General features: G+C 51.9%; 2 protein-coding genes across 2 annotated transcripts; one reads left to right on the top strand and one right to left on the bottom strand.

The window, feature by feature from the left end:
* Nucleotides 1–8,907: 8,907 nt before the first annotated feature.
* Nucleotides 8,908–11,742, bottom strand: Imp4 (IMP U3 small nucleolar ribonucleoprotein 4). The gene is made up of 9 exons (XM_051204371.1): nucleotides 11,632–11,742; nucleotides 11,399–11,507; nucleotides 10,591–10,674; nucleotides 10,011–10,120; nucleotides 9,804–9,936; nucleotides 9,576–9,730; nucleotides 9,392–9,486; nucleotides 9,210–9,283; nucleotides 8,908–9,112 (listed from the first exon to the last, which is right to left on the bottom strand). Exons 1-9 carry the CDS (start codon nucleotides 11,632–11,634, stop codon nucleotides 9,000–9,002), a joined length of 876 nt encoding a protein of 291 aa, XP_051060328.1. The 5' UTR covers nucleotides 11,635–11,742; the 3' UTR covers nucleotides 8,908–8,999.
* A 335-nt stretch (nucleotides 11,743–12,077) lies between these two features.
* On the top strand, nucleotides 12,078–15,986 carry Ccdc115 (coiled-coil domain containing 115). The gene is made up of 5 exons (XM_051204383.1): nucleotides 12,078–12,313; nucleotides 12,412–12,515; nucleotides 12,607–12,689; nucleotides 13,432–13,563; nucleotides 15,010–15,986. The coding sequence occupies exons 1-5, from the start codon at nucleotides 12,203–12,205 to the stop codon at nucleotides 15,120–15,122; spliced, it is 543 nt and encodes a 180-aa protein (XP_051060340.1). The 5' UTR covers nucleotides 12,078–12,202; the 3' UTR covers nucleotides 15,123–15,986.
* The last annotated feature ends 5,807 nt before the right edge of the window (nucleotides 15,987–21,793 follow it).

The following is a 21,793-nucleotide window of genomic DNA, read 5'->3' as shown; positions in this document are numbered from 1 at the left end:
TAGACACTTGCGGGGCGAGGCCTCGGTTCCAGCAGCCAATGAAGAACACCCCTCGACCAATTGCATTAGGAGCTCACTCCGCTTTGCCACGCCCACGGGCGCGGGCAGAGGCTGCTGTGGAACTGGACGTCCCCGTCCCGTGGCTGTCCCACCCGCAGTTCCCCGATGGAGCCTCGGGTGCCTAGGTTGCCATGCAACCGCGGTTGAGTCCTCACGGAACGCTCGGACCCGCTTGAACCAGTTCCTACACCGGGCTCACCTCCGCGTCCCTTTCCCGGGGGACGGCTGCGCTCTTAACGTCGCAGCCCAGGTTCCCAAGGTTGCACAGCACCTCACCGGTGCAAGTGAGTAATGGGGCCACCCAGCCTGCAGCTCGCGGACGCACACAGCTGCGCCACAGCTGAGTAAGAGGGAGGTCGGGAAGAGGCAGGCTTGGAAGAAAAATACTGTCCTGCCAGTGCAGGACCTATTCCCGGGGGTCTTTCTCTTTCTGGGACCTGCTGGCAACGTGGGACACCAGGATCTAGTCCCAACAGGAAGCTTTTAACCCTCACCCTCCTGGGGAAAGGAGAGGCGGAAAACGGGTCTCAACACTTGGAGACAACACCACCCTCCCCATCCCCTGCTAATGCCCCTGAGGTCCTGGAGACTAAGGTCTAGAAAGCAGGCTGCTCTACGGTTGTAGCTGAGTTGGTGGAGTGCCCGCCTAGCATGGAGGAAGCTCAGGGTTTCATTCACAGCACCCTGTAAGTCCCAGAATTCAAAAGGCAGAGAGGCAAGACATTCCCTCGTTTCCACTGCGAGTTCAAAGATAGGTTGTGATACATGAAACCCTGTGTCGTAAAGAAAAGAAAAGGGAAGAAACGAAGAGAAAATAAAAGGAAAGGAAAGAGAAAAACCAAGGAGTGTTTTGTTTGTTTGTTTTTGTTTGTTTTTTATGATGGGGGACTGGGGAGACAGTTCAGTGGGTACCTGCACCTGTCACCGTGCGTGTCGAGCTGAACTTAATACCTAGTACCCACATGGTGAAAGGTGAATACTGACTCCAGAAAGTCAACTTTTACAACTTACACAGGTTGTTTGGTGAGGATGCATCCCCACTACACACAAAATAAAGTCGGGGGGGGGGGGTCTGCCAAAACATAGGCTTCAGTAGGTGAGCTGGTACCACCTGCGGGGATGGCAGAGGAAATCAGTTTGGGGTTGAGTGTGGAAGGGTAGGGCTGAGGGCTGGCAGTGGTTTAGGTCAGCAAAAGAGCCCCCGGATCATTGGTAACGGGCTGCCAATTTAACGGCAATCGCAGTGTTTAAACGGAAGAATGGATAGCATCTTGGAAAAAAGCCAGACAAGAAGAATTGGTTTGGGCTTCTTTACCCGATCTCTGTCCTCCATACTTCACTTTGCCAGCGCAAAAGCCAGATAGTGAGGGGAGGCGTGGCTGTACCCGATATGTGCTTTCATTGAAAGGAGGAAGAGGGCAGTAAGATGGCTCAGCAGGTAATGACCTTGCTGCCTTGCCTGTCAACAAGAGTTCCATACCCCCCCCCACACACACACACACATGGTGGAAGGAGAAACCACTTCCAGGAGCTATCCTCTGACCTCCACATGCACAGCCTTGTGCATAAACACAAATAAATGTAATAATAATAATAATAATAATAATAATAATAATAATAATTTAGAGGGATGGAGCAGTTAAGAGCACTGACTGCTCTTCCAGAGGACCCGGGTTTGGTTCCTAGCACTCACAACCATTAGAAACTCCAGTTCTGGGAGATCCATTGGCCCCTTCTGGCCTCCACAAGTACTAGGTATGCACATGGCACAGATACACAGGTAAGTAAAATGCATACATACATACATACATACATACATACATACATAAAGTGATTTTTTTTCAAGACAGGATCTCTCTGTGTAGCCCTGGCTGTTCTGGAACTTGCTCTGTAGAACAGGTTGGCCTCAAACTCACAGAGATCCGTTGCCTCTGCCCCCAATTGCTGGGATCAAAGGTGTGCACCACCACTGCCTGACCAAATAATTTTTTAAATGTTTTAGGATCTGCGTTGAGACCAATCCTTGAATTTCATTACAATTTTTAAGATTTGTGGTTTGCAGACTCTGGTTTGCCGGACCTAGCTTAAATAGTGAGATGAGAGTAAAATCGTCCTGAGGGTAAGTGGCCGTTCGGTGTTCAACCCTAAAAGGGACATCTGTGCCACCTCTCCAAGGCTCAGGGAACATTGCTGGGTGGGGATGAGGGCAGGAAGAATCTAAGAGCCAGAAGATGAGGGTACCATGCAATATTGTCCTCTGGGTATGACACAGCATTTACACCCATGAACCCATAAGTCTGGGTGAGCCCATCAAAGCACCATCATGGATGAGAGGGACAGAGGAGGCCTCATCCCTCCCTGAGAAGCTACAGGTATCAACAGTTATGGAAAGGGGGGTCATATTCCTCAGCAGTGCAGCCACTGGTAAGTTTCCCTCACTGGAGTGAATGACCCCCTCCTACCCATGCCCATCCAGGGAACCCTGTGTGCCGTGGGCACACACACACCCAAGACAAGAATAGGAAGGGGACTTGTGAAGAACGGATCTGCAGGAAGAAGTCGGGGATTATAGAGGGCCCGAGAGGAATACGATCAAAGCACATTGCATGTGTATGGAACTATGGAGGAATATTGTTTTAAGCCTTTAAAGGCAGGAATCTAGACTACTTATTGTGAGCTACTGGGGAGCCACTGATCATACTTGTGTGTTCTAAGGGGGCCGGCAGGGATGACTGAGGATGGACAGGACAGTAATTGTGGGTTCACTGGAGATTAGGGAATGTTACTAACAGTGTTTGGGAAGTTGGTGCCATCTTGAGCCGGGTGAAGGTCAATGAATTAACTGAGGGGTGAGAGACTTGGAGTATTGGTTCCCAAAGAAGCAGAAGGTGGCCAGTAAATGCCAATGGGGGATTGCTGGTGCCTGGTGGGCAGACCTGGGTTGGGTGACTCAGGAGACAGTAGATAGGTCTATGACCTCGGTGATGATAGGAGTCACAGAAGCTGGATCTCCGAGATGACTCATGGCGATTCCAGAACAAATGGAGGGGTGTCACTAAGGGACTGGGAACGCTGTCTGTGGAGCAGCAGTGGATACCCCTGGTGGACAGTGGCCATTGGATACTGGTGGTACCCAGGAACAGTGGCATTACTGAGAGGTCAGTGAGTCATCTATAATAAGCCGTGGGCAGGAAAGCTGACCAGTGTCTGGGCAATCTCTGCTTTGGTAGCTGAAGATCTGTGCAAGCAGGGGATGAGAATCCAACGGAAAGGCCGGGTGGAGTCTATTTCTCCGGGAGGAGGCGTCCTTTTGGTTTTTGTTTGTTTGTCCACCCCATTCCACCCCATGGGCTCAAGTTTAGCTAATAAGTAGGTCTGCCCACCTGAATGCTGACTGGGAGGGTGAAGTGGGTCTTCACTGGGGTATACTTGGTAAAGATGTTTTGTCTTCTGCCTGGCTGGGATTAATCTCAGTCCCAGAGAAATACAGCCACTTTTTTTTTTTTTTTTTTTGCCAAAAGGGTGGCAGTCTCTCCGCAGAGAAGCTACTGGTAAAGGTGGTTAAGTGCAAAGTAGCATTGAGGAGGCCATGGAGATAGGCTGAAGCTTGGCCCCACATGAAAAGGATCAGAGTCCACAAGGAGGCCAAGAGAAGCCATTGGTGAAGACACAGCCTTCCTAACCGCACTGGAGACCCCAGCATATTGGAGACTAGGGGAGATCACTCACCCAAGGACAGTCAACAGAGAGGAGCCAGCCTGGGCTTACTAGACAAGCTGTGTGTGCTGTAGATAGGAGAGGCAGAGAGGTGGAACTCTGTCTTACTGTCCTGTGGCTCTGAAGAGACACCATGACGGAGGCAGCTTATAAAAGACGCATTTAATCCAGGGGTTGCTTACTGTTTCAGGGAGTGAGCCCATGACCATCGCAGCAGGGAGCATGGCGCAGGCAGCCAGGCATGGGGCTAGGTCAGTAGCTGAGAATTTACACAACCTCAAGCAGCAAACAGAGAAGGCAAGAGGGAGCCTGGTCTGGGCTTTTAAAACCTCAAAGCCCACCCAGTGACACACCTCTTCCAACAAGCCTCGCCTCCTAACGCTTCCCAAGCAGTCCACCAATACTGAGCCCAAGGGAGCCATTCTTGTTCAGACCACCGCAGACCGCCAAGCCTTTGGGGTGCGGAGGAATGAGAACAGATGTGAAACACTGAGCTGCAGAATTTGAGCAACACCGCTGGATTTGGGGTTTGCTTTGGTCCGATTATAACTGTTCCCTGGTTTCTTCCCTTGTGCAACAAGAAAGCATGTAACCTGTACTCCCCATTATAATCACAGTGACTTGCAAGCCACAGAAACCCTTCCCTCCTCAGGCTGCTTTTGGCCAGGGTGCTTGCTTGTCACAGCAACCAGAGCAAACTGGAGCAGAAATAAATGTGTCCAGGTAAAACCGGTCTGGCTGGCTGCTAGCAAAGAAGGCAGGGATGTTTGACTCCGGGCCACTACAGAAATAACAACGCTCAGAGTCCTTGCCCCACAGGCCACTCAGGAGCTGAAGAGTAAGTCTGATGGGTGCTGTGAGGGCCCAGCCTGAACCGCTGTTTCAAAGGTAGAAAGAAACCACGGAGGCGAGCCGGGGAGACGGTGTTTTAACTCAGGAGACAGTGGGGAGACTCTTTGACGATGAAAGCTCGTAACACACAATTATTCTCTAGCTTCCTTTTCCACTAGACCAAAAAAAGTTTTTTTCAACAAATAAGAGATAGAAGACATGTCAAGCAATGCCCCCTCACCCCCACCCCACTCCCAAACACACACACACACACACACACACACACACACACACACACACACACACACTTCACTGCTTCACTGTTAAGGAACACTCAGGCTTCACAAGGTGCCCCCCTGGCCAACTACAAGCTTGATATTTGACAATCAGAATGTCCATCCCTCTCCATCTGCAGGCAGGAGTTTGAGCCCTGCAGTGCCCAGGAGCTCAGCTTCCTGCTGAGCTCCTCTGGGAGCTCAGCTTCCTGCTGAGCTCCTCTGGGAGCTCCCCAATCTCCTCAGAGGTTTCAGTATCTGATTCCTTCCTTGGAACGAGATCAGCACCTAGGGGCTGCAGGTACACACACAGCCCAAGGAGAAAGCCATCCTACGCTTCAGCGCCCCCTGGAGGATGCATGGTGACAGTACAACTGACTGTCAAAACAGGACCTTGAATTACCTAGGAGGCAAGCCTTCAGGCACACCTGGGAGATGACTCAGCCTCCAGACCAGGCATTCTCAACCTGTGGGTCATGACCCCATCAAATTGAAAGACCTGCAGATCGTGGACCTTCACTCTCCCACTCAGGAAAGGTGACACCCCAAATCACTCAAGAGACGCGGTCTCAATACAAATAGCATGAGGAATTTTTATTCCAAGTGCACTGCATATTCCATACGCCACGCAGGGGTAGAGGACTGAGGACCCCCAGTGCAGAATTGAGATAGCTTTTATAGGATTTACATCAAAGCTAACAAAGCCAGTTTCAAAGCTAGCCTGTTATTTTCACTAGGCCTAAAAGCAAGGGAAGCAAGGTCGTGGGACGGTTCAAAACCTGGATGGTGAATAAGGTTTCCAAGGTTACAGAGATTTCATAGAGTACAGTTTCACAAGGCGGGATTGTTTAGTGCACCTGCAAGGTTAGGCGGGCTCAGTGGCTTTGTCCCTAAGATAATGGGGGGCAGGGAGAATGTACTCTCAGCCAGGGAGTTGTCTGTATCTATGGGCAGAAGCACTTCTTTCTTTTTTCTGGGTTTCTCTTCTTGCCATGAGTCTTTTAGTTATTAATTTTCTTTGTCATGAGTCCAGTCCCATCTTTTAGTTATTAACTTTCCTTGTGGACAAGATGGCCCATAACAATTCTCAGACTGTTGTTGTGGATAACAACATTCCTCAGAAACTAGGTGGTTATGAATAATAATAATTTCCAGAAACCTGTCATCGTGACCAAGCTATTTCATGTGTTTTCTTTTTCCTGAGCTTTGCATGTAGCTAGGGTGATTTTTAAATACACGCTGGCAGATATTTTTAAATTTCTAACTTTTACTGGTCATCAGAGTTTGGCTGTATTTTCATCCTTTGAAAACCTCTTGTCTCCACCCTTTATGATTCAAAATGTAGAAAACTCACAGCTATATATAAACACACATAAAGTAGCAAGGAAATAATTTTATGGTTAAGGTGGTCACTACAACTGTATTAAAGGGCCACAATATTAGGAAAGTCGAGAAGCGTTGTTCCAGATGACCCTGCGAGGCACTGTATTAAGCTGAGTCTAGAACCATCCTAAAAATAGGGGGCACCATTCCCTGGGCTTAAATCCTGGACTGAACAGAAAAGACCCTGGCTGAATAGCAGTGTTCCCGACTCTGCTTCCTATGTAAGTTACTTCAAGCTCTTGCTGTCATGACTGAGGGGCCGTTGTTGAACTGCGAGCCAAAATCAATCTTGCCATAAGTGGCTTCTCAGGGTGTTTCGACGGAAGTTACAGCCGAGAAGTGAGGCTGTTGTGCTGTCACAACAATGTGGTTGTAGAGGGATGAGAGGAGTTTAGAGCTTTGGGCTGGAAGAGCAACTCAGAACTGCCAGCAGCGTGTTAAGGGCTTAAACTTGTGTCATACTCCAAGACTATGGCTTTATTCTGCCATGTCCTGAGAACTGGAGTGAAACTGAATTTAAAGTTAATGAACACAGGGGAGCAGCCAGGCTAGTGATGAGGATGCAGCTATGATCCTTAAAGCAATCAGCACCACTGAGGGAAAGCATCTGTTGGTACACTTGGATTACAGAAATGGTGGCTGGCAGGGAAAATCCCACCCACCCAAAGCTCCAACCTGTGAAGTGCGAATGCATTATAAAGACACTGAACCGGTATTTCAGAGGGTTCCCTGTTCCTTGAAAGGAACTGCTTAGTAGAGTGTTTCCCCGGGTGAGCACCAAAGTTGATACAGCTGTGATCCAAGGACACCAGGCTACATCGTATCTTAGCAGCAGAACTTGGCAGCACCATCTATGTGGGTCCTACTTTTTCAGCCATGAAAGATGCAAGATTGAGGGGGTTCATGGAGTCATATTCCATGGTTTCAAAGAGCAGACAAAGCCAGGCAATGTGACAGGGTAGAGGTCCCGGCAGGTTTGGTGTAAGAGGCTACTGTATGAAGCTGTGAAGGTAATTCCTGAATTGCAATGGATACTGGGGACACCAGGGCCATGATATTGTTCCCAGCTTTGAAAATGACATCTTCCCATGGTGGCACACACCTTTGACCCCAGCATTCAGGAGGCAGAGGCAGGTGAGTCTCTGAGTTCAAGGTCAGCCTTGGTCTACAGAGTTCCATGTCAGCCAGGGCTACACAGAGAAACCTTGTCTTGAAAAACAAAACAAAACAAAAACAACAAAAAAAAAAACTTAAGATGCTCTTTCAGAAAACTGAGTCCAACTGCCAGTATTCATATGGTGGCTCACAACTGTCTAGCTCCAGACCCAGTGGATCCTACACCCCCTTCTGGTCTCCTCAGGCCCCAGGCATTCAAGTGGTACACAGGTATGTGTGCAGGCAAAACACTTTTCCATATGAAATTAAAAAAATAAAGAGTTCTTAGAATCTGTAACTATGAATGCATTTGAAAGAAGGGTCTCTGCAGATATAATGAAGTTCAGAATTGTGTAAATAAGATCATCCCACACCACGGGCTGCAAACACAATGACACAGGTCCTTCTAAGAAACATTCAAGAGATTTGGTAGACAGAAGCATGGAAGACAAAGGCTGGCGCTGTGGTCAACAATAAGGAATGCCAAGGGTTGCTGGCAACCATCGCAAGTCAGGCAGCAAACAGATGCCCATCCCCAACACACTCAGCCTTAGGGGGAGTGAACACCCCGACACATTTCTGGTGAATTACCTGGTCCACAGTAATTCCTTATGGCAGCTATACGCAGTTAACACATTTTACTTGTTTCAAAATTTAACACACACACACACACACAATAAAGGTTCATTCTTCAAGGATGGACCAAAGCCGTGTAGGACCCCAGAGGCCTGTAGAAAACAGGATTCATGAGTTGTAATGGTGTCTCATCCAGACTTTCCAGAACACTGGCCTCCGTGGGTCCTATGTCTCCCTTTCAACTCTTCTCATAGGGCCTCAAGGCCCTTGAACACGCAATCCAGATGGCTTGTTATCTCACAATATCATTGACATGCTTCCTCAGAGGCCCCCTCCTAACTGCATGGCGGATCTCGTCACCAATTCTCTGTAAACTCTAGCACATTTGCGGGGTCCTGACAACCACTCAACATAAACTCAGGATCTCTGGGGTTGCACAAGGATGTGGGTACACAGAGGGCGTAAGTTGGGAGAGGCTGAGACACAGACTTAGATCCTTGAGGCACCTCCCTGCGTGCTGTTGGATAGGCCTATCTACAAGAGTTAGAGGAGTGGGGGACAGGCTGTTGGTGTCACCATGTCCCCTGTTGAGCTGACAAGTTAGGCAGGCACTTGAATGGGGTCAGCTTGCTGCTGATGAAAAGATTTACCCAAAACCACCTAAATAAGTGCTCACAGGTTGTCCCAAAGCGACAACCACTCATTTTCCAGGTGGGAGTCTATATCACCATCCCCAGCCTGAGAGGGATTGTTTATACGCCACAGAAAACTAGGCCCGAGGACACGCCACAGTCAGAAGGTCTTCAACCCAAGGGCTTCACCTTTCAAGTTTGGCCTGACAGAGTAGGCTGGCTGTGGCCAGTTAGAGGCAGTTGAGTAGCACAATGTCAGAGGCTTTATTTAGATCCTTCCAGGCCCCACGTGGGATTAGTAAATCTGTGTGTGACCAGTCCCTGCCCCAAGCGTCCAAGTCTGCATCCCGACTGGCCAGTCGCTCACAGCTTACTCGGTGCTCAGGAAGACCCTCTTGCGGGCAGTGTTGGTATAGGGGTGCCAACGCCACTCTACGTCCGCTGTGGCCTCCTGCTCCAGTGTGCCCAGGCGAATCATGTATACTAGGGTCAGGAGAGAGAGAGAGAGAGACGTCATCCCATGTACAACCAAGCCCCACATTTTTACCCCCTCCCCCGGCATAAACGGCCCCGAACTCACACTTCAGCTCGAATCGAGGTCCAACCTCAGTTAGCTCCACATTTCGGTGGTCTGTCTTCTTGTAGACATGGTGTCTGGGGAGAAAGGAAGCAGAGACGGGCGGCGTGTGAGGCAGTAGGGCCTATGGGTCGGCCAAAAGGCCGCAAAGGTCACCATGCTCCGAACTCAGCCCATAGACCCACCGGAATGAAATGTAGTCATCCTGGTTTGCAAAGGTGATGACCCGATGGCTGTCGTCTTTTGGCACAGGGAACAGGTAACGAAGGATATCAGACACCTGGGGTACAGGGGAGGAGTGGGTCTAAGTGGCTGGCCTGACCCTTACAACCCCCCTCCCCGCACCCACCCCAAGGTTCCCACACTTACCCGCTTGCCCAAGCGTGAGGTAAAGCCATGAGTGATGAGGTGAGGCTTCGCCTCTGACATGGTGCCCAGGTCGGGGATGTCATGCCGCATGACCACGTTGCACAGTGTGAAGTAGGCAGTAGGACCGAAGGGCAGGTGGCTGACAATGAGTCCCACTGTAGGGTACAGGCTGTCAGACACTCTGCCGTGACAACAGCCCGAGCTCCCTCTCCCTCGGGCGGGCCTTACCAGGTGTGCCTCGATGCTCATGGACAACCAAAAGGTCGGTGACCCCATTGGCTTTGCAGGCTCGAACCAGCGCGCCAACCTCATGTCGGCCTCGGTTCATGCGCTGGGCACCTGGGAACACCAGCTTCAGTTCCTGCCCATGGACCAATGTCAAGTTAGGGTTGGGGCCAGCGGCCAAGGGCAACCCCTACTCCCCACCCCCAGTACCTTTGCAAACATCTTCAAGCGAGAACTGGGGTCTCGGGAGGTAGTGATCATGATCTTAGGGTCCTCAACCCCAGCCCATCGATATTCGTCATCGACATGGCTGGTCACACCTGTCAGGGGAACGAGAAGACAAGAAAAATGCCGAGTCCGCTCAAGAGAACCCTCACTGATAGAAATGCACCTGGGGGGGGAAGGGGGGGGAGGGGCAGCTTCCATCGTTACCAAACACAACTGAGCAATACGGTAGACAATGGCAGCAAAATTCCGAGCGGCTAAAACAAATGGGAGGCTCCTTTTCCTCACGACAAGTATCTAGAATCTCTGATTGCTTATTAAACAATGCAACGAACGAGGCGTCTGGGGACAGTGTTCTGCTGCGGCAGTGAGGGAGAATGAGCAGAGTGAAGGCTACGGTGTTTGCCGTTGTGTAAACGGAGACGAAAACATTCATTTAGAGAGAAAGCCCTGTGACGCCACACAGGCAAACAGGAGGGAAGGTAGGGAAATGGCCGGTGGGGCTGAGGAGGACAAGACCCGAGAAGTTGGCTCAGTGTGGCAGAGGGCCGCACAACAGTTTTACCTTCACCGCCAGCATCGTCGAACTCCAGGGACCCCTGTAAGGCTAGAGCCTCCCGACGTAGTTCCGTGGGAATCAGCTGGTTTTCTGCAAGGCAAAGACGGGGCTGAGGGAGACACAAGCAGGGCCCCAACTTATACGACTAGTCTGCACACATTTGACGGGAAAGCTCTGTTCTCCTTTCTCAACAGAGTCGGTACAGAAATCTGGGCGACAGAGAAGTAGCTACTTTACTTATTTCATTGGAGACATGGCCTTGAGATGTGCATGGCCTTAGCTTCTAACTGCTGCGATCACAGGACATGCCACGACACCCAGCTACCAATTTCTTTTCACCTAATCGTCAACTTAGGGCACCCCGGGGAGCTCATTTCCCAAAGCACTTTATCATTACCAATATGCATTATATTTATAACTAGACAAAAACGTAAAGCAGCTTTGGTAGCTCGGCTCGGGATTACAGACAGAGGCTACTAGGCCCAGTTTAATCATGCTGGAGGCAGAATCCAGAGCCTCCTCCGTGGTGATGCAAGCAACTGAGGTACAATCCTAGCCGTAACGTTATGCTTCCAAACAAACCTTTACGTAACAAAGTCATACTTTATAGTCCTAAAAACTTAGGAACAGCAAAATGGAAGTTTGGTCAGAGGTCCCAGGGGTGACATCAGATAGGAGACACGGAGCTCCTTGGATACAGAACCAACAAAATACGGATAAATACCGACATTTGCAATTAAGCTGAGCGGTCCTACCTAACAGGCAAAGGACGACTGCACAGTATGCTCTAGAAGGGACTAGAGGGAGCCCTTACCTTCAAGAGCACGCTTGACTCGCTCCTTCTTCTCCTGGACGGATCGCTGAGCATCCTCCCGGGCCTTGCGGTACAGGTACTCGCGGCGCAGGCGAGCCTCCCGACGGAGCTGGAGAATAGACGGGGGTCACGGAGTAGACAGGACCACAAGACCCGGGGCCCCCATTCGTCATCCCTCCCTCCTCCACCGCCGCCGCCGCCACCAAGCCAAACCACGAGCTCGAACACCCTACCATGACGAGCGCCGCTCCCGCACACGCGTGCGATCTTCAGGCGCCGCCGGCACCACGCAGCGCCCACTTCCGCCCTCAACCAAGATGGCCTCCAAGGGCTTCACTCGAGTCGACGGCCGTCCAGAGTGCCCCTTGTTAAAATGGCGGAGGGCGTCGCGAGGTCATTGGCCAGCCAGGCAGCCAATCAAGTACCTGGGGTCGGAGTGTCACGTGCTTCAAGGCAGCGAGCGAGCGTCGGCCAGGGCTTCACTAGTCCCCGAGCCGTTCACGCCGCCGGCTCGCGAGGAGCAGAAGCGGGCAGCTAGGAGGGTGGCCCCCTGGAGTTAAGTTGAAGGCCCGACTTTTCACAGCCAGCTCCGCCCGACTCGGGGAACGCTCCACGTCGGATCGCCCTGGCAGTTGCTACAAGTCACCCGGAGCTCGCAGCCTTTGACTTCCGGGCCACGGCTAGGAACGCCCCCGAGAGGCGAGTCCCGGGCGCCGATTGGCTGGCGGGCGAATGGGCGGTGACCAGGCGGCTTGGGAGGCGGGTGTTTGGCTCTTGCGCCGTCCTTAACCCAGCGGCTGCGCCATGGCGGCCTCGGCCCTGCGGGAGGAGTTGGACTCGAGGTTCCTGCAGCTGCTCGGAGACCTGGAGGAACTAGAGGCGAAGCGGGCGGCGCTGAACGCCCGGGTGGAGGAGGTGGACCACGGGGGATGCGGGCAGCGGGGGTGGGCGGGGCAGATGGCGAGCACTGATGGGAGGGAAGTCGAGCCTCAAGTGCCTCCCGTCTCCCGCAGGGATGGCTGTCGCTTGCCAAGGCTCGCTATGCCATGGGTGCCAAGTCGGTGGGGCCCCTGCAGTATGCCTCGCACATGGAGCCGCAGGTCTGCGTGCGCGCCAGGTGAGGTGCCCTGGGGGAGTGGGGGAGTGGGTGGCTGGGATGCAGGACCGGCGCGGGCCAGAGGCCCATCTTATCTTCCCTTTTCCTTCAGCGAGGCCCAGGATGGACCCCAGACCTTCAGGGTGATCAAAGCCGACGCCCAGACCCCCGAGGAAGTGGGGCCCCGTGAGGCATGTGAGTTCCCTTCCCTCCCGTCAGCGCACACTCACCGAACATTTGAGATTACCTTATTCCGGGTCTGTTTAACGGAGCGCGTCTAAGCCGGACGGACGCTGGCATGTCTTAGCAGGGTTGATAGGAAGTTATATGGGCGGTCCGTTTTATAGTGGGAGAGATAGGTTTCACAGCCCAAGGAAGTCTCATCAACTGGACAGAAAAAGTGCATCTCTGTATGTAGGCTTTTTTTTTTTTTTTTTTTTTTTTTTTTTTGCGCGGGGTGTGGGGGGAATAAACCTCTAATCCCAGTTAATCATTCCAGAAACAAAGAATGGGGGATTTCAGGGTCTTCCAGAACACTTAAGGAAAATGGGCAAGGTTAGTCTGATCTTGTTGCCGGCAGAATCGTCTGTCCTGGAAGTCAGTAAACACAGAGTCACCTGGATTACAAAGGGGAGAGTAGTACTATTTCCTGACACACAAAAGAGTTGGGGGAAATTTCTTCCTTTTTTTTTTTTTTTTAAAGACAGGGTTTCTTTTTCCTGGAGCTCACACTGTAGACCAGGCTGTCCTCGAACTCACAGAGATCAGCCTGCCACTGCCTCTTGAGTGCTGGGGTTAACGGCATGTACCACCACACCAGGCTTGTTGGGGGAAATTTCCAACCTTTGGTGTTTTCCAGGATCACGAACGAACTTAGATTAATAAAACTCTTTGTTCTTGCAAGGACTGTATGACCTTTTAACTTGTCTTTCTCCAGCTCTACGCAGGCGTAAGGGCCCTACCAAGACCCAAGAGTCAGAGTCCTCTGCGGTCCCTCAAGATCCCTTGAACTGGTTTGGAATCTTGGTCCCTCACAGTCTGCGGCAAGCCCAGGCCAGCTTCCGGGACGGTGAGTGAACCCTGTGGACTCTGGAGCCATTGACTGAATTCCAGCCGGTTATCCACTTCAACACCAACAAGGTGTGAGGATTCTGCAGGGTTACACCGTAGCAAACTGTGTTGCATGTCTGCTGGGGGTTTCCCCCAAAGCGTTCCCTGGCTGTTCCAGCATTCTAGGTTCATGTCCCTTAACTGCTAAGGGATAAAATGGAATGTTTGTTCTGTATAGGAGAAAGACAGTGTATAAACAGATAGGCAGACAAATAGACTTTTGTTTTAGTTCCCAGGCTCTGGAAGTCCCGAGAAAAGTAACATGGGAGGGAGTGGGCTGGGGAGATGATTTATGAAGATGAGACAGGAAAGACCTCTCCAAGGAGTTGAAGCTTTGAAGCTTTGTGAGAGGTCTGGATGAACTATGTTCTAGCTAAGGAGACCATCTAGGCCCTAGCCGGTCTAGTTACTAAGGTAGAAGCCCCAGATAAAGGGGGTATGTGGACCGAGGGAAAAGCAAAGGAGGGCAGAGGGCTGGGGTCCATCAGAGCAGGACCCCAGGAGCTAGGCCCTAGTGAGCATCCATGGGTGAGTTCAGAGTCAGGATGAATCAGCAGGACCAACAGAGTACCAAGAACCCTTGGGATGCTGAGTGGAGACAGACTGGAGAGCAGAGAGGTGCTAGGATCAGCCATGGGGTGTAGGTAGAGGCGTTGGAAGTGAGGTGAACAGGCAACTTGCACATGTCCTGAGATTAGAAACCCCGAGTGTTTGCTAACAGCTTTGATGCAGGAGTAAAGGAAGGAGCAGAGTCCCCCGGAACTCCAGGATGGAGCTGTTCCACCTGTGGTGGCCAACAGGCTACCAGGCAGCAGCTGAGGGAAAGTTGAGTGGCCATTGTGTGTGGGTTCTTGTGGTTTGGAAGTCCAGTGTAGAGTGCTGGTGTTTAATTTCCTAAGTTGTTGACAGCGATGCACAGAAAACTTGAGATCAACTGCGAGCCAGGGAGTACCCGGAGAAGAGACTGAAGAATGGGACCACAGACTGGGGTACCCTAGAATCTAAGGGTTTTGAGAATGTGTTCCCTGGAGAATTAGGGATAGTCTCTGGCAGCCCTGCTGCATTGGAGGGGGAAGACGGGGCTGCTTGACCTGCTGGGTGAGGTAGAGGAAGAGACAGCAGAGGTGGATACAACCAGGGCTGGAGAGTGGAGGGGTGGGTGGAAAGTGGTTCGCCCTCAGGTGCAAAGAAGGTTGGAAGGCAGGCAGCTCAGAACCGTGTGGATGGAGGAAAGGAGGCCGTGAGGTTGTGATCTGTAAGGAGCTCATTCTGGCAAACAGTGAGTCAGGGAGGGTTTTTGTTTTGTTGTTTTTTTCTTTTTCTTTTGAGGAGATGATGGTTTAGCATGGGTGAGGCACTAACGAAGGGAGGGTGTGGATTAAGTGATTTCTTCTTCTCTCCGCAGGCCTTCAGCTGGCTGCAGATATAGCCAGCCTCCAGACTCGGATCACCTGGGGTCGGAGTCAGCTCCGGGGCCTCCAGAAAAAACTGAAGGAGTTGGACCCTGGACCTGCCTGACCTGCATCTGCTTCCGAAGGCATTGAGCACAGCCACCTTGGATGCCACTGCCTTACTCGGGCCACCTTTCTTAATAGTCCCTGTCTTAGCTAAAAGCCCTGGTAGAAATGTCTTCAGTGTGCATTGTTTCCAGCTTGGGAGTTAGGAAGTTAAGTTAGGAAGTTTGAGGCAATCTGAGCAGTGTTGAAAGCAGCTTGTATGAAACCAGTTATTGGCCCATGTTCTTATGCGACCCCTTCCTTTGAACAAGCGAATAACCTCCGGTCAGCCATCTGGGATAATGAGACCTGCATGCATGGTAACAGGGGAGAAAAGGCATCTGGAAACCTAGGCCAGGTCAGGACAATTCCAGTCAATAAAATACCTCTGGCTGGGCGTGGTCCTGCATGCCCATAGTCCCAGCAACTCCAGAGGCTGAGGCAGGAGGATTGCTTAAGCCCTGGAGTTAGAAATTAGCCTGGGCAACAGACCTTTTCTTTAAAATTATATAAGGCCACACACACACACACACACACACACACACACACACAGTGACTGTCAGGTTGGGGTTGGGGAGACTGAAATCCTTTCAAGGGAATTGAAAGGCCCTTCTCACTTGGTTTTAGCAGTGCCATCAGCCTCTGCCTTCTGAGCTTGTAACCCTGCCTCTGGCAGGGCAGGAGTCCTGCTGCACCTTTCTACTGAGCTGACTTTTGAGCAGTGTCTGAGACTCGCTGTGTTTGGGGAGGGCAGTTAATCACTTGTGAGGTGTAAATATTTCTTCCGCATTTGTTAATTTTGCTTATGTTGGATTTTCTACTTCCTGATTAAAATACGTAAAGCTGTACAGAAAATTGAATAAAGTGAAGCCTACAGTAACCGTCACCAAGCTTTTTCATTTCTTAAACCTATTATACTGAGTGTGGGTATTTTTCAAGCATACATGTCTGTGCACAGTGTGGCTGCAGCAAGCCCCTAGAGGCCAGAGGAGGGTGGGGAGCTCCTGCAACTTAGTTACAGATGGGTGTGAGCAGCCATGGGTGCTGGGAGCCCCTGGGTCCTCTTATACAGGAGCCACTGTGAGCAGCCATGGGTGCTGGGAGGCTTGTTCACAGCTGCTTAGAGGATCAGAGATGCTGCAGGGCTGTAGAAAGGGGCAAGAAGTGTTAGAACAGTTGAAAGAAGAGCGCTCCAAGCCTCGTTCCCCTAGAACTTCTTTGTTAGATGATTTTGGAGTCACTCCAAATATAGTTCTAATGCCTTATTCCAGCCATCAAGCTAAAGTTCTTTGTGCCACAGTAGATGATTGGGCCATTTCCCAGTGTGGATTTGATGGGGAGATAGATAATCATTACGCTAAGCATTCATTATTGGGATTTTTAAAGGAACATCCTGTAATATTTCCCAAGGAAACATCTTGTGAGCCTATTTCAACGGCTCCAAATGTATTTACAGACGGTTCTAAGGCAAGCTGTGGGATTCCTTCCAGACTAATGTGGTTTGAGCAAGCCAGACCCCCTGAAATAACAGCTGCTTTTGCAATGGCGCGGGTGGAAGCTCTTAATCACAACGAGGTGAAACCATTTTGAAGAGTAATGCCACCTGGATTAGAGATTGAGGGCCTAGAGCCTGGGAGAGGGGTAACTCAACTATCGCCCCGCAATCCAGGTGGTTCCTTATTGTAATCAAAACCCAGCTCAAAGTGGAGCCTCTAATCCTTTTGTGATTATCAATAACCTTTCTATGTGTGACCTCTGTGCCATATCAAAAGTATTCGGTGGCTGCCAATATGTCTAGCCAGCTTTCTCAGTATCTTTTAGACAATTTGTCTGGCAAATTCGATGAGTTAATGCAGGACCTGAGACTTTCCATCGCGCTTGTGAATTCCACCCGGGTTGACCTCTCGTTTGCAGAGGGACTATCTACATGGATCACTCCAGCCATGAACCACCTGAAAGAATGGGCGGGAATGGGTGCCCTGGGAGGGGTGCTATCCTAGTCAGTCTCATTGCCTTATGGTGTATCTGCAGGATGAGGGTTACACAGCGGAGAAGTAATGCCATGATTGCACAAGCCTTCGCAGCCCTGGAGGCAGGGCAATCACCCCAGGCTTGGTTACCTGTCCTTAAAAGCTAAGCAGTCATCACGCTCAAGATGCAAGACATAGTACTGCACCTGAGGCCAGCTATTAGCGGCTTCATGGAGGGCAAGTCTGATTGCATATGGGTTGGTATCATAATCCCATCTCTGAGAAAAGATACCGGACGGGTCGGGTGTGGCACCAGCTTGGCTGAAAACTGAGTGCCGGGCCATTACAATGTCCCTTGTTGATCAGAACAGACCTCTACCCTTGCCTGTTGCATTTCAAACAAAAAAGGGTATCTGTGGGAAGCCGCAGCCCCAAGATGGTGCCTGGTTGCATGCCAGGTAATCTGAGTTTAGCTGTAACCAAGCCTAATTAGAAAGGGCTTGAGAGATCTGGTGTGATTCCTCCTTCTGTGGCCAATCCAGGCTCAGGTGAAATGAGTTGATTAGGCAGTGAGCACATAATTAAGGTCTTGCTGGGGCTGCGGGAAGCAGAAAAGAACATGATTGATCAAGGATCCTGAATAAGGTTCTCAAAATGCTGGGAGCCCTTGAGTCCACTTCTACATCTGCCACTGTAAGCACCCAGGGGTGCCGGGAGCCCCTGATTCCTCTTCTACAGCAGCCAGTGTGAGCAGCCATGTGTGCTGGGAGCCCCTGGATCATTTTTTTTTTTTTACAGCGGACAGTGAGAACAGACATGGGAGCCCCTGGGTCCTCTTCTACAGAGGCCTGTGTGAGCAGCCGTGGGTGCTGGGAGCCCCGGAGGCCTCTTCTATGGTAGCGATGTGAGCGTACATGGGTGCTGGGAGCCCATTAGTCCTCTTACATAACATGAATGTAAGCTGCCATGGGTGCTGAGAGCCCCTTCGTCCTCTTCTATATTGGCCAGTGTGAGCACCCATGGATGCTGGGATCCCCTTATACAGGAGACAGTGTGAGCACCCATGGGTGCTGGGAGCCCCTGGGTACTCTTTTTCAGGAGCCAGTGAAAACAACCGTGGGTGCAGGGAGCCCTTGTTTCCTCCTCTACAGAAGGCAGATTGAGAATCCATTTGTGCTGGGAGCCCCTGGGTCCTCTTATACAGGAGCCAGTGAAAGCAGCCATTTGTGCTGGGAGCCCCTGGGTCCTTCTCTACAGAAGGCAGAGTCAGAATCCATTGGTGCTGGGTGCCCCTGGGTAATCTTCTACAGCGGCCAGTGTGAGCAGCCATGGGTCAAAGAGCCCGTGGGTCCTCTTCCACAATGGTCAGTGAGAAAAGCCATGGGTTTTGGGAGCCCCTGAGTCTTCTTATACAGAATCTAGATTGAGCAGCCATGGGTACTGAGACGACCTGGGTCCTCTTTTATAGAGGCCAGTGTGAGCAACCATTGGTGCTGGGAGCCCTGGGTCCTCTTCTAAAGCGGCCAGTTTCATCAGCCATGGGTGCTAGGAGTCCCTGGGTCTTTTACTTCACCCATGTGAGCAGCTGTGAGTGCTGGGAGCCTTAGTTCCTCTTCTAAAGCTGCCTGTGTGAGCAATTCTGTGCTCGCAACCACTGGGTCTTCTTCTACAGTGGCCAGTGAGAAGCCATGGGTGTTGGGAGCTCCTGGTCCACTTACACAGCAGCCAGTGTGAGCAATGATGGGTGCTGGGAGCCCCTGGGTCCTCATTTACATCACCCGTGTGAGCAGCCGTGAGTGCTGGGAGCCCCTGGGTCATCTTCTGCAGCGGTCAGTGTGAGCAGCCATGGATGCTGGGCCCTGAGTCCTCTTCTACAGTGGCAAATGATAGCGGAGATGGAAGCTGGGAACCACTGACTCCTGTTCTACAGCGGCTAGTGAGAGCAGCCATGGGTCAAGGAGCCACTGGATCCTCTTCTACTGTGGTCAGTGAAAGAAGCCATGGGTTTTGGGAGCCCCTGACTCCTCTTACACAGAATCTAGATTGAGCAGCCGTGGGTACTGAGACCCCCTGGGTCCTTTTACAGTGGCCAGTGTGAGCAACCATTGGTGCTGGGAGCCCCTGGGTCCTGTTCTACAGCGGCCAGTGAGATCAGCCATGGGTGCTGGGAGTCCCTGGGTCTTCTCTTACCTCACCCATGTGAGCAGCTGTGAGTGCTGGGATCCCTGGTTCCTCTTCTAAAGCCGCCTGTGTGAGCATTTGGGTGCTGGGAACCCCTCGGTCCTCTTCTACAGCGGCCAATGAGAGCATCCATGGATGCTGCGCCCTGGGTCCTCTTCTGCAGTGGCCAATGATAGCAGAGATGGAAGGTGGGAACCACTGAGTCCTGTTTTACAGCGGCCAGTGAGAGCAGCCATGGGTTCAAGGCGCCCCTGGGTCCTCTTCTACAGTGGTCAGTGAGAACCGCCATGGGTTCTGGGAGCCCCTGAGTCCTCTTCTACAGCAGCCAATGTGAGCAACCATGGGTGCTGGGAGCCCCTGGGTCCTCTTTTACATCACCCATGTGAGCAGCTGTGAGTCCTGGGAACTCCTGGGTCCTCTTCTACAGCGGTCAGTGTGAGCAGCCATGGATGCTGGGCCCTGGGTCCTCTTCTGCAGTGGCAAATGATAGCAGAGATGGAAGCTGGTAACCAGTGAGTCCTGTTCTACAGCGGCCAGTGAGAGCAGCCATGGGTTCAAGGAGCCCCTGGGTCCTCTTCTACAATGGTCAGTGAGAACCGCCATGGGTTCTGGGAGCCCCTGAGTCCTCTTTTTACAGCGGCCAGTGAGAGCAGCCATGGATGCTGGGCCCTGGGTCCTCTTATACAGTAGCCAATGATAGCAGAGATGGAAGCTAGGAACCACTGAGTCCTCTTCTACAGTGGCGAGTGAGAGCAGCCATGGGTGCTGGGAGCCCCTGGGTCCTATTTTACATCACCCATGTGAGCAGCTGTGAGTCCTGGGAGCTCCTGGGTCCTCTTCTACAGTGGCCTGTGAGAGCAGCCGTGGGTGCTGGGATCCCCATATACAGGAGCCAGTGTGAGCAGCCATGGGTGCTAGGATCCCCTGAGTCCTCTTCTACAGCGGCCAGTGTCAGCAGCCATGGATGCTGGGCCCTGGGTCCTCTTATACAGTGGCAAATGATAGCAGAGATGGAAGCTGGTAACCAGTGAGTCCTGTTCTACAGCGGCCAGTCAGAGCAGCCATGGGTTCAAGGAGCCCCTGGGTCCTCTTCTACTGTGGTCAGTGAGAGAAGCCATGGGTGTTGGGAGCCCCTGGTCCACTTATACAGCAGCCAGTGTGAGCAATGATGGGTGCTGTGAGTCCCTGGGTCCTCTTCTACAGCGGCCTGTGTGAGTAGCAATGGGTGCTGGGAGCCCCTGGGTCCTCTTATACCTCACCCGTGTGAGCAGCCGTGAGTGCTGGGAGCCCTGGTTTCTCTTCTAAAGTGGCCTGCATGAGCATTTGGGTGCTGGGGACCCCTGGTCCTCTTCTAAAGAGGCCATTGAGAGCAGCCATGGATGCTGGGCCCTGGGTCCTCTTCTACAGTGGCCAATGACAGCAGAGATGGAAGCTCGGAACCACTGAGTCCTCTTCTTCAACGGCCAGTGAGAGCAGCCATATTTCAAGGATTCCCTGGGTCCTCTTCTACAATGGTCAGTGAGAGCAGCCAAGGGTGCTGGGAGCCCTTGGGTCTGCTTATACAGAGAATACAGATTGAGCAGCCATGGGTACTGAGAACACCTGGTTCCTCTTCTACAGCGGCCAATGAGAGCAGCCATGGATGCTGGGCCTTGGGTCCTCTTCTACAGTGGCCAATGATAGCAGAGATGGAAGCTAGTAACCACTGAGTCCTCTTGTACAGTGGCGAGTGAGAGCAGCCATGGGTTCAAGGAGCCACTGGATCCTCTTCTACAGAGGTCAGTGAGAGAATCCATGGGTGTTTGGAGCCCTTGGTCCACTTATACAACAGCCAGTGAGAGCAACGATGGGTATTGTGAGTCCCTGGGTCCTCTTCTACAGTGGCCAATGACAGCAGAGATGGATGCTGGGAACCACTGAGTCCTCTTCAGTGGCCAGTGTGAGCAGCCATGGGTTCAAGGAGCCCCTGGGTCCTCTTCTACAATCGTCAGTGAGAGCAGCCAAGGGTGCTGGGAGCCCTTGGGTCTGCTTATACAGAGAATCCAGATTGAGCAGCCATGGGTACTGTGAACACCTGGGTCCTCTTTTACAGTGGCTAGTGTGAGCAACCATTGGTGCTGGGAGACCCTGGGTCCTCTTCTACAGTGGCCAATGAGAGCAGCCATGGATGCTGGGCCCTGGGTCCTCTTCTACAGCGGCCAATGAGAGCAGCCATGGATCCTGGGCCCTGGGTCCTCTTCTACAGTGGCCAATGATAGCAGAGATGGAAGTTGGGAACCACTGAGTCCTGTTCTACAGTGGCCAGTGAGAGCAGCCATGATTGCTGGCAGCCCCTGGGTCTTCTACAGCAGTCAGTGAGATCAACCATGGATCCTGGGAACCCTGAGTCCTCTTTTACAGTGGCCTGTGTGAACAGCCATTGGTCAAAGAGCCCATGGGTCCTCTTCTACAATGGTCAGTGAGAGAAGCCATGGGTTTTGGGAGCCCCTGAGTCCTCTTCTTACACAGAATCTAGATTGAGCAGCCATGGGTACTGACAACA

Source organism: Phodopus roborovskii, unplaced genomic scaffold, assembly GCF_943737965.1.
Source record: "Phodopus roborovskii unplaced genomic scaffold, PHOROB, whole genome shotgun sequence".
Lineage (NCBI taxonomy): Eukaryota > Metazoa > Chordata > Mammalia > Rodentia > Cricetidae > Phodopus > Phodopus roborovskii.
This window is presented reverse-complemented; position numbering and strand designations above follow the sequence as displayed.

Coding starts and splice junctions, on each gene's coding strand:
- Ccdc115 (XM_051204383.1), top strand. CDS start 12,203: ATGGCGGCCTCGGCCCTGCGGGAGGAGTTGGACTCGAGGTTCCTGCAG. Junction 12,690..13,431: donor AGTGGGGCCCCGTGAGGCAT/GTGAGTTCCCTT, acceptor GTCTTTCTCCAG/CTCTACGCAGGCGTAAGGGC. Junction 13,564..15,009: donor CCAGGCCAGCTTCCGGGACG/GTGAGTGAACCC, acceptor TTCTCTCCGCAG/GCCTTCAGCTGGCTGCAGAT.
- Imp4 (XM_051204371.1), bottom strand. Junction 9,937..10,010: donor GCTTGAAGATGTTTGCAAAG/GTACTGGGGGTG, acceptor GTCCATGGGCAG/GAACTGAAGCTGGTGTTCCC. Junction 9,731..9,803: donor TGAGCATCGAGGCACACCTG/GTAAGGCCCGCC, acceptor TGTACCCTACAG/TGGGACTCATTGTCAGCCAC.